This window comes from Phaenicophaeus curvirostris, chromosome 5 (genome assembly GCF_032191515.1).
Source record: "Phaenicophaeus curvirostris isolate KB17595 chromosome 5, BPBGC_Pcur_1.0, whole genome shotgun sequence".
Lineage (NCBI taxonomy): Eukaryota > Metazoa > Chordata > Aves > Cuculiformes > Cuculidae > Phaenicophaeus > Phaenicophaeus curvirostris.
Genome location: NC_091396.1, coordinates 51,947,227 through 51,959,306, shown reverse-complemented (window position 1 = coordinate 51,959,306; position 12,080 = coordinate 51,947,227). Strand labels below are relative to the sequence as shown.

The 12,080-nt window shown below is 40.6% G+C and overlaps 1 protein-coding gene across 2 annotated transcripts in view; it reads left to right on the top strand.

Annotated features, from left to right (window-relative positions):
• The first annotated feature begins 2,893 nt into the window (after nt 1-2,893).
• The window catches only part of TRIP11 (thyroid hormone receptor interactor 11), a 35,637-nt gene continuing 26,450 nt past the window's right edge, over nt 2,894-12,080 (top strand). For both annotated transcript variants that reach the window (XM_069858692.1, XM_069858691.1), the window contains exons 1-6: nt 2,894-3,146; nt 5,706-5,782; nt 6,819-6,929; nt 8,049-8,324; nt 9,139-9,207; nt 10,208-10,373. In XM_069858692.1, the coding sequence (XP_069714793.1) occupies nt 3,008-3,146; nt 5,706-5,782; nt 6,819-6,929; nt 8,049-8,324; nt 9,139-9,207; nt 10,208-10,373 (838 nt within the window). In that variant the 5' untranslated portion in view covers nt 2,894-3,007. The remainder of the gene's footprint in view (nt 3,147-5,705; nt 5,783-6,818; nt 6,930-8,048; nt 8,325-9,138; nt 9,208-10,207; nt 10,374-12,080) is intronic.

Here is a 12,080-nt window from a genome sequence, read left to right as displayed (position 1 = left end):
TCCTACAATTCTGGTGCCTGGTTGGGTTTCCTTGAGCTAGAAATGGATTTGAAGTAGTGTGTGATTGGTTTTATTATGGATAATTTTAAGGGTGGTAAATATACCATTCAATTTGAAATCTGGTAATGTGTAAACCCAATATAAAAATTGTTCACTGAAGAAGAGAGAAAGCAATCTTCATAAGAAAACTATTGAAGCTGACAGATATTTCTGTTACTTCTAAATTCTAAACTTTACCACGTACTACACCCACCCTCAAAGTTGCCTCTGAGAGTGGACAGTAAAACAAAAAGGCAAGCCAGTATTGCAGGCCAGCTACAAACCCCTCACACCAAGGTGCTGCAAGTTACAGTTTGGGAAACAACAAACAGGTTTTTTTCCATAGCTGCCCGGTAATGTTTGTCAGCTCGTAACTCCAGAGCATGTTTCATGCCTGCTGCATTCTCAGCTCCTCTCAAAAAATGTTCAGATTTCACCTGTGAAATGCTCTTTCTTCTTAGCTTCATTCTACTTTTGATGTGGTGCTTTTATCTTCATAGGTGGTTGTTAATTCAAAAATAGTAATGAGCTGGCTGCCCTGTGTTTTCTTCCATTTTGGCGATTTTTTATATCAGTATTGTCTTAATGTTTCAATACTGCATTTCCTGTAACCGTGCAGTGCTCCTTGTTGTCCTTAATACCTCAGTTAATCAAAAACAAAAAGAATTTTGTATCAGACCAGTGTTGGGGTTGTGGCTGGAAATCCAATGAAGCATCCATCACACCTACATCCAATGCAGAAAGGGCCTAGTGCTTCAGGAACTTTTGTAAAAACACAGATTCAAATACGCATTTTTACAAAACCATCCCTGGAGGCGTTCCAAGGCCAGGGCTTTTATCAACCTGGTCCAGGGAGAGGTGGCTGGTGGTGGACATAGGTGCTCTTTAAGGTCCCTTCCAACTGTAAGAAACACTTATTCGCTGGTAAAATATTAAAAAGGAGAAAGTCTTTGAAGCAAAGACAGTAATATTTTTATTTTACAATTCAGCGCTAAATTGGATGTCCTTCAAAAAAAAGGCATGCCATCTTACAAAAGCAGTGGGTATACATACTAGTCTTGGATAAAGAACCGTGTAAGTCCTTAAAGAATGTTTATTTTTTTTAGGTTATCCAACCACATCTGGAGACTCCCCAGGTTATCTCCTGCCCCAAGACAACTGCATCTCACAAGTCAAATAAGCACATCAATAAATTCTCGCAGCCCTAAGACAGGTTATCTCTTGACCTAAACCAGCTACATCTTACAAGACAATTAAGCTATCAAATTCTCACAACACTGAGGGAGTGTTTATGCTTTCAGGTTATTTACCTAAGTCTGGAGATTGTTTGCATATTACCTCTTGATACAAGACACATTTATATTACAAGATAATTAAACATACAAACCAGCTGCGGCAAAACTTATCAATTAATTCTCACAAAACCCAAACCATGCTACAATTTCATTATTCTATGAAATAAAAAATGTTTTCAGTCTTATAGCAGTTGTGTTACCTGAAATCAGTTTAAAAAACCTCTCAAAACAATGTATTTTGTTTAGAGAAGAGACATTGCTTATATCCTTTCCATATCAGAGAATCAGAATCATAGCAGGGTTTGGGCTGGAAGGGATCTTGAAGACCATATAGTTCCAGCCCCCTGTGATGGGCAGGGACACCCTCCACCAGACCAGGTTGATAAAAGCCCCATCTAGGTCTTGAACACCTCCAGGGATGGGGCATCCACGACTTTTCTGGGCAACCTGTGCCCGTGCCTCACCACCATCATCATGAGAAAGAATGTCCTTCAGGTAATCCTTAAAGAAACCCAAATTCTCCCCGATACCCCTTTCCTTGTTTCAACATGCTTTCAACCCTGAGTTGATTAACTACTGTGTTCATCATTTTCTTAAGACCAAGTGCCTGCACCCTAGGCAGAGGCTGGGACATTCATAGATGTTCAGTGTCTGCACCCCTGGGCAGACATCATAGAATTATAGAATAGTTTGGGTGGGAAGGGACCTTAAAGATCACCCAGTTCTAGCCCCCTGCCACGGGCAGGGACACCTCCCACCAGCCCAGGCTGCCCAAGGCCCCATCCAACCTGGCCTTGAACACCTCCGGGGATGGGGCAGCCACAGCTTCCCTGGGCAACCTGTGCCAGTGCCTCACCACTGTCACAGTGAAGAATTTCTTCCTTATGTCTAGTCTAAATCTGCCCCTCTCCAGTTTATGCCCATTGACCCTAGTCCTGTCACTACCAGCCTTTGCGAACAGTCTCTCCCCAGCTTTCTTGTGGCCCCTCCAGGTACTGGAAGGTCTCTGTAGCTTCTCCTCAGAACCTTCTCTCCTCCAGGCTGAACAATCTCAACTCTCTCAGCCTGTCCTCGCTGGAAGGTGCTCCAGCCCTCTGATCATCTTTATAGCCTCCTCTGGACCCGTTCCAACAGCTCCATATCCTTCCTATGTTAAGGATTCCAGAACTGGACACGTGCTCCAGATGAGGTCTCACAAGAGAGGAATAGGGAGGCAGAACCCCCTCCCTCGCCCTGCTGGCCACGCTGCTCTCGATGCAGCCCAGGACACGCCAAGCACCGCCAAGTCATCGGGATGTTTATAAAGATAAGCGGGTAAGCAAGGTACAAACTGCACTCTCACCCCCTCGGGTCGCGGTCAGGAGCCGTTTCGTTCCCCACGCAGATCGGTGCGTGCGACACAGGCAGCCGGACGCCCCGCCCCCCGCCCCGCTCCACCGCTTTCCCGGCATCCCCCGCGGCCGCGGGGCGCTCTGGCCACCGGCGCCGCTGTCGATGGTGCCGGGCGGGGTTATCATGGCGGCCGTCGAGGTGGCAGGGGCGGGAGCTGCTGGAAGCCGCCGCTGAGGCGGGGGGCGCCGTCACCGGTCAGCCGGGGCCCAGCAGGAGCAGAGACCCTTCCTTAGCGAGGAGGCGGCCGCAGGCGCGGGGCCGAAGCCCTCCGAGCGGCGGCCATGGCGTCGTGGCTGGGCGGGCTGGGTTCGGGGCTGGGGCAGTCCCTGGGGCAGGTGGGGGGCAGCCTGTCCTCGCTCACCGGGCACATCTCCAATTTCACCAAGGACATCCTGATGGAGGGAGCCGAGGAAGTGGGCGGTAAGGGGCGCCGGGCCGGCCGGGGGCGGCTCTGTGTGTCTGAGTCTGTGTGTGTGTCGAGGGGGGAGTGGGTATCTGTTTGTCTGTGTGTGTCTGTGTGTACCGGCGGAGTGGGTTCGGGAGGCAGCCTTTCCCTTCCATCCCCTCTCCCCGGGGATTAGCAGCGGCGGGGCCGGCCGTGAGGGGAGAGCAGAGCCGGCCGGGTGCTTTTTCAGGCGGGCTGCTGGCTTTCTGCCGTGATTTTCCTGATGATTCCGCCTTTGCGACTTCAGGATGTGGAGGATAAGCCGTATTCCCAGGCTGTAACAGCAGAGGTAAACCTGTTCCGGGTTTGTTATTTGGAGGTTTAGGAACTGTATGAAGCGTTGTGTCGATCAGTAAGGAAAGCACGCAAACACTGCTCTTCTTCCATTCTGCTTGCTTAGTTCATCTAAAACTCCGTCTGATGAGCTGCTTTTAACGCAGTTTCATAAAACTACAGAGTAGTGTTGGTACAGAGGGTGTTTTGCGACTCATCTGATTCAAGTCTGACGTGTCCCACAGGCAAAGGGCCAGAATTTCTGATGTTTTTGTAATTTATATTTCAGTTCAGCCCAGGGAAACGAGTGCTGCTGTTCTCCTATAGCTGAGGAGGGGGACATGGCCCTTACTTTATAGGGATCAGAAGCTGTGATTGTTTACATTTAAAACAGAAAGTTGAAACAAAAAAAAGCTGAGACATCAAAGTAGAATAGTGATTTAAGTAAGAGCAAATTTATTTTAGACTACAGTCTTTTTTTTTGTTTTTAATGATGCCTTTTTTTACAGGTTTTTGAGTCTTGATTTTTTTTCTAGTAAAGCAATTGAGTAACGTGGTGGTAAATATCAATAAGGTGACACCACTAGTGTTGTTTGACAGCTTGAAACTAACTTCTTGGAAGAAAAAAAAAAGCACTCTTGAAACAATGTTAAGAATGGCAACCACAAAGAACAGCTGAGATTTCTGGATACTCATCTTAAATGTGAAATTAAATAGTTCTGCTTTCTTTGCAACTTCACCACTATGAAGCATTGTGGAAGTATTACATAAATCATCTTGGCAAGCTGATTCTACCAATCTCATATGGATGGGGGGTTTGGTATGCTGGTAAAAAGCGCAGAAGAGAGAAATTTATTGATAACTGTGTAGTTAACATCTTTTCACTTTTCTGAAAGACTTGCTTAGAAGTGTTTTAAATTCAAAAATCCATGTTAGTTTAGTTTGGAAACTTAGTTGCTGCTAAACGGTAGTTGTCTAGTGCGTTTGTTTTGCCTTTCTAAAAAATAAATTGAGGTTCCAATTCACATATTTGTGCTTTAGTTTGTGCAAAAGAGATGTGCTAATGTTCAGTAGTTAATTCCAGATGTACTTGGATGCTGGATACTGCTGTGAACAACTTCTCTTCCTTAAAAATTTCATAGTAGTGGGGTTTTATGGATTACTAGCCTTGAGGATGTAACAATCTAGTGGCGTCTCAGTACCCCTCTGTAAGGACCTTTAAATACCTTGTGGCTTAAAGAAAGCTTTTCAAGCAGTTCCTTACATTGTTTTTAAAAAGTTTCATAGTTTTCTCACATTTCCTTGTTTTTACTATTATCCCTTACATTCCCTGCCATCTAAACTGAAAGTGGTGTTTGTGGGTTACAGACTTTAACATCTTCAGTTTAGCACTTTTCATGGGTAGATAGTTGCCTCTGCAGCACCTGAGCTGCATAAGTTTTAAACAACACATAGAAAATGATGCAATACACTATTTACTTGAAAAATATATTTATTTCAAACCTTGGAAAATTTTCAGGCATGCTTTATAGTCTATTCAGGATGATTTGTCATTAATAAAACGAACAGTGGTATCCATTAAAAGTGGGAGATAAGAGAAGTAAACAGAGCTGTTTGAGGAGGGCTGATCGTTAATGGAAGAGTATCCCAGGACAGAATTGTGTGCTTTTTTTATTGGATAAGCTGGTATGGCTGATTGTATCAGCCTTGTAGATAGCAGCGAGTCTTACGGGGAGTTTGTGCTTTTATGTGGGAGGCGAAGTTGGTGTTTTGTTGTGTGAGTTATTTTGTGGTTTTTATTGGGTTTGGATGAGTTTTTTTTCCTGAAAATTTAGCCACTGTTGAGTGTATTTTATCAGACTAATTCTTGTTTTGAAACTTCAAGTGAGATTACTGAGAAAAAATCAACTGTTATGTCAGGGGCAAAGTCCTAAATAAAAAACAGATTCAGTGACATGAAATAGTCAAATAAAAACTTTTCATTTCCCTTATTTTAAAGCTTAAATCCATACTTTTCTGTTAGCTTCGTGATCTGACTTAAAGACTAGATAAGAGAACTAAATTAAGTTCAGAAAAACTCTCTGATCTGAAAAAGCAATTCTGGTGTGGTGTTCTGATAAAAGCAGCTTTTGACATTTACCTAGGAATGAACATTGAAACAGTCTGAAGTAAGATACTTCTTTGTAACCATCGTCTTAACTGATTTCTGCTTAACAGATTAAAGTAATTTAATACAAATGAAAATTTTCACCTTCTTTCAGATGCAGCAACAGAACTCCATGTGTCCAATTATAGACTCAGAGAAACAGAAAGTATTAATGCAGCACTGAAGTTGGAAGTAAGAAATTTCTGCATACTACTGTAACTAAAAGCGATAAATAACATTTGTTTCTTGTAAAGGTAAAATACTGCACTGGAGTTGCTTGTCCCTGGGTAAATATAGAAACAAGGGTGACAGTGTTTTTAGAATGTGGCTCTTTTTTTGGAGACAAACTGGTGCCACACTTAGGGGGGCACATTTTGTTTATGGAAGCGTGCATGTGGTGCAAGTTTTTTTCTCTTGCTAAATGCTGTCACAAGGACTTGGACTGCAGCAATAGGCTTGGTGCTGAAAAGCTTGCAAATGCAAAAACCTTTTTATTGGCTACAATTTATGAAAACTTAAAAGTTCATAGCATTTCACATATGACCACAAATAAAAGCACATCTAGAATGCCCAGTTATTCTGGACAGCATGTCTTTTACCGCAAGCTTCAAGGTATTGTATGCAAGTTCCCTGATACAGTTCTCTGGTCATTTTGTCATAGCTAGAGGTGCTTGTGCTTTTCCAAAACTAGTAACAAATCCCACATGCCCTTCTGGAAAGTAACTTTGTGTACTTTTACAAAGGACTTGTTGGTCTTGTGATTTTTATTTATGGCTGTAAACCAACAACTTCTATGTATGTCTTCAGCCCTTAAGAGCATTGAGAAGTAAAGATAGTATTTTGGGGAAGTAGCTGTCCTGCTTCTCTTTCTAGACTGCTATTGTCCCGTGGCAGAGGGAGAATATTGGACTGTATGGATATTAGCTCTGATTTGGGCTCTGTGGCTGTTATTAAATTTCACCTGTGGATCATGCCAAGAAATAATTCAGCCCTGTACTTTTTCTTCTTGGCATTTACTTCTGGTCACCACAGACCTTTTTCAGCTAAAAATTATAAAAATGGAAAGCTTGAATGTGAATGTGATTTTGGGCCCAACAATAGAAGTTACCGTGTGTTTTGAGCGAAATAACATAAGAAATCTGTGCAATTTAATTTTTTTTACTGTTCAGCAGACTTGCACTTTGTGACTGTTCTGAATTTACCAACATTCATCTATTATTTTTGCTAGAACGAGAGACTGAAAAAGCTTTGCAGTGATTTAGAAGAAAAGCATGAAGCGGCGGAGCTTCAGATAAAGCAGTTATCTATAGAGTACCGAAATCAGCTTCAACAGAAAGAGGTAGGATACAGAATAAAATATTTGAGTAAGTATGTCCAATGAATATATGCGTTATGCGGTTTATCTCTTTGTCACGGTATCTGTGCTCTTTCAGTGGAAGTATTGGTCACAGTTAAAGTCTCTTGGTTTAATGTAGACACCAAGAGACTAAGACATATATTTCATTGAATCATACAATATTATCAGAGATTCCAGGAGATAGTTGAGACAAGAGAAAACTCTCTGGGAATGTAGTGGATATATCAGAATTTCTGTTGTTTATGGAATCACTGTGAGGAAGGACAGTTAAACTGCTTTGTACTTCTGATTCAGTTATCATTAAGGATGGCAACATGGGCAAATTCTCATTTGAAGAAGTTACATTGTCTGTGGTTATCATAATTATTTATCTTAACATATACAATTAAAGAGGACATAACTAGCTTTTTGTAATTTGAGAAATTTCCCTTCGTGATAGAAATACCAGCTTTATAACTTGTTGTGTTACACAAGAATTTCATTGCCTTTTAAATGAAGAAAGTTGTCAGTATGCCTAGAATTACACAAAAGAAGTTTTATTTTTGCTTTATTTGTAGGTGCATGTGGGAACTAGAGGAAACAGAATTTTGACATATACAGATTTCTACTTAAGTGCAGTAACAGAGTTGTTATGAGAAAATTGCATGCAGCTAATTTCAGTTTATCATAAATAAGTCATTTTTCAATACACAGAGTTGTTAAATGTAGAAGAAATCAAATGTAACATGTGGTGCTCTCCCAGTTATTTATATTGCTTAATTTTCATATCTGAGTACCCACTTTAAATATGTAAATTGCTTGTACAACCGGTTAGCCTGAACCTTGCTATAGTACTTGGGTATCTTGGCTGCTGAAAAATTCAGCTGAAGTTTTACTTATCTGGAAACTGTTAAAACTTTTAATGTGTCCGTGTGTGAGATACTTTGTAAAACATCAGATAAGACTGCTTGTCTCCATTAGGAGAGTGGGATTTTTTTCCTTTTTAGTGAAAGTGATTGGTAATTTGTGCTGGGTAGTTTGGTCACATTTCACAAGGGGTAAAGTAGAGTGTATTTTGGTATTCTTCTTATTGAAATGATTCATTGTATTCTGTATATTCAGGTGGAAATCAGCCATCTAAAAGCAAGACAGAATGCGTTGCAGGAACAACTGCAGAAAGTACAGAAGGCTGCTCAGTCAGCACAGTTGGGAGCTGGTGTTTTGCCACCAGCCACTACATCAGCTTCCTACGTTCCAGCGGTCAAACATTCCTTGGGTTTTGAAGGAGATGTCGTGGATTTTGGAGATGTAATCTGGTCACAACAAGAAATAAACAGATTGTCCAATGAAGTTTCTAGGCTTGAATCTGAGGTTGACCACTGGAAGCAGATTGCACTGGTGAGTGGTTTCCCTCTATCTTACCCTCTACTCAGATTAGTGCTGTCATTGCATTTGGTGTTTTTGGAGTGGGTCTTCAAAGTTTATGCTGTGCAATTTCTAGAAGCAGCATGATTTGGTGGAAAAGCTGAAACCTAATGATCTTTTAGTTATTTTCTTGCTGTCACATGACTAGGGACACATTCAGTGACTAATTTCCAAGTGCTTTTTCTTGATGCTTTTATGTATGACTCATCAAGTTATGAAAAAGGTTCCATAAACATGTACCTAGAATACTACTTCAGGGTTTTGTTTTTATGCAGCCTTTCAATAAATACTTTTCTTATACTTGACTGTGATATCGATTGTTTATTGACAGTGCATTGCTGTTCAAAGTGATAGTTGGACACTTGCATACTGGTTTTACTTACTCTTCTCTCAGTCCTCTGTCAGTTGTAATTCATAGTCTGCTGAGACAAGAAATAATCTAATCTTTCAATTTTTTTTTGATACGAGTCATCTTTTTTAAGCTATAGCCTGTTTCAGAGGTATACTTTTCACATACGGAAATATTGAAGTGAAATTAAGCAACCTTGTCTTATAACACCCCACACTTATATATTTGCATGCAATAATAAAGATCCATAGAAACTTAGTATGTTTCTTTTAAAATGTCTCTGTCTTTTTTTTGATCAAAATTACTGTAGATTTGAATTTTGCTTCATGTTAGCTTTGATGTTTTCTACTTTTGATTATTCCTCAGTTGAGAAAGTGCTTACTTGAAAAATACACAGTTTTATCACAGTTTTCATATGGATGATTTTTCTTTTCTCAGTCTTCTAAAGTGCAAGGGACAAATGATGCTGAGCAAAGTGAAATATGCAAACTGCAAAATGTTGTTAAGGTAAGATGACAAGTTTGACAGACTAGGCTTTTCTTATGCTTTATTCCTGATGGTTTTGCATGTCGTCACCTGACTTGTGAATGTACTTAAAATATTCACAGCTAGAGCTCTTGGGTATTCTCTCCTAAAAATGCATGTGAATCTATAATTGTGCCACTGATTGAAATGCTATTGTGCTATATTTAAAAACAGTTATTCTGAGAAAGGGAGAGGAGGGTGCTGGCCTCTTCTCCCAAGTGACAGGGGACAGGACAAGAGGAAATGGCCTCAAGCTCCGCCAGGGGAGCTTTAGGCTGGACATTAGGAAAAAATTTTTCACAGAAGAGGTCATTGGGCACTGGAACAGGCTGCCCAGGGAGGTGGTTGATTCACCTTCCCTGGAGGTGTTTAAGGCATGGGTGGACGAGGTGCTGAGGGGCATGGTTTAGTATTTGATAGGAATGGTTGGACTCGGTGATCCGGTGGGTCTCTTCCAACCTGGTTATTCTATGATTCTATGATGTGATGAATATAGTACATAAGCTTAAAAGAATGACATTAGTATTCATGAGGTCAAATCACTTTCAGAAGCTGTTGATGACCTATGAGCCTGAATTATAGATAAACAACACAATTTATTCTTATTTCTCAGAAACATCTTACCTTTTTTCATTGAAGATGCAAAGTATGGATTTGAATGCTATCCCCGAAAGTTACTGGAAGCATGTGCTTGCACTTCATGTAATAGAGTTGTGATCTCTCTCTATGTTGGTTTAGTATTTGCTGTTGTGTAGACCGTAACATTTGTGTAAATGTATTTTTAAAAGCAATATCTTTTAACATGTTTAAAAAAAAAAGACCAAACCAACAGGAGCCAAGAAACTTGGCCTGTCCTGTGAGAAATCATTTAATAAATCCCTTAGAAAAAAATTTTACGCTACTAAAACTTTCTTCTTCATTTTTTCTTTCTTAGGCCTCTGTACTGTACTTTACCATTCTGTTTCTCTGATTATATTTTTAGGAGCTCAAACGGAATTTAAGTCGAGAAATAGATGAACACCAACATGAACTTGCGGTATTGCAGGATGCACACAGGCAAAAGCTAGTAGAGATAAGTCGTCGACACCGAGAAGAGCTGAGTGAATATGAAGACCGTATTGAAGAACTTGAGAATCAGTTACACCAAGGTTTTTATTACCACATGCTTGCTTTTTTATGTAATGTAAGGTGAATTTTGGTTAAAGCATCAAACACGTATGTGACAGTGTAATGGGATATCAAATACATGATGTTTAGGAATTTGAACTTCAGCTTCATATTTAAGACACATGTCCTAGTATCATATTCACTGTGGTTGGCTTGAAAACTAGAATGATAGCATTTCAGAGAATGATAGTATTTCTTCTTCTAATGTATATCAGTTGAGAGGGTTGTTTTCTATATGTATCAAGTGTAATGCTCCGAATTCTACACTTCTGTTTTTTAAGCTTGCACTGAATAGAGGTGTGGACAAGATGTGCAAAGTTGAACATAAGAAAACCTCAACAAAAAAATAATTTTGGTGAGAAGTACTATATGCCAATTGGGTTACTTGACCAAAGCTCAAGGGTTACTGTAGGGACCATGGCTTAATTTGTAGTGTGATTGTAGGAGAAGCTCAGTAGTCCTCACAAGGAGCTTTTGGTTGTCTTATAGGCATTTCATATTCAATTAAAACGGTCATGTCAGGTTTCCTTTAAGAGGCTTCTTTGCATAAATGTTTAAGATTTGCTTGTAAATCTCTCTTTTATTATCTGTTAAAACTTGAACTTCTGAAGAGTGTGTACTCTCCTTTTGGAAAGAGAGATCCATTTTATTCTTGGAAAGATGGGAAATACTTTCACAGTCTCTTAATTTTCTATGTAGTACAGGTAGGGAATTTACTTCTTAGAACCAGGTGCCTGTTAAGATGTAATCTTTTACTGCGTATATGGACACCAGCAGGACTAGTTTAATTAAGTCAAAGGTGGGAATCCTATGTCTTTTTTACACATTACTTGTAACGCAATAAATACTGCTCACAGTTCTTCAGAGAATCGCAGAATGGTTTGGGTTGGAAGGGACCTTAAAGATCATCCAGTTCCAAAACCCTTGCCACAGGCAGGGACAACTCCTACTGGATCTGGTTGCTCAAACCCCCATCCATCCTGGCCTTGAACAACTCCAGGGATGGGGAAACTATCTCTGGGTCTCCCCACCCTCACAGGAAAACATTTCTTCCTAAGATCTCATCCGAATCTCCCCTCTTTAAGCTTAAAACTGTTCCCTCTTGTCCTGTCCCTGCACTCCCTGATCTAGAGCCCCTCCCCAGCTTTCCTGGAGCCCCTTTCATACTGGAAGGCTGCTATGGGGTCTCATGATGTCAGAAGAGTGAAATTATTATTAACTTTTTTGTTTCTCTGCCTAGTAAAGGTTTGGAGACATCAGTGATGGAGAGAGATCTCGCGTTTGTGCGTAATCCATCTTCTCCAAGCCAGTGCAGAAGTGTATGGGGCAACAACTGTTCTGACAGCTGTACCAGCATTTCACTCTTCATATTTCCTAGAACAGGAGTCCCAAATCTCTCATTAGAACACTGCACATATTGACAGAGAAATTGCCTGCTGGATGTTTCCACTCCCGTTCCCTGTTTCAAAACCATCACCCTGCCCCAGCAGCAATCACCATCCATAATGATGGAAACTGCAGAAATGCCTTTCCCTGAACAACAGGAAATATTTAAAGTACTTTTACCTTGCTTTATGCTCTCCACATAAATAAACAAATCTTTTAAGAACTAGAGGATTTTATATTTTTATTTTGTTGGTTCTGATTGACAACATTATACACATTGGGCTGGGGAGAAGTGTTTGAGC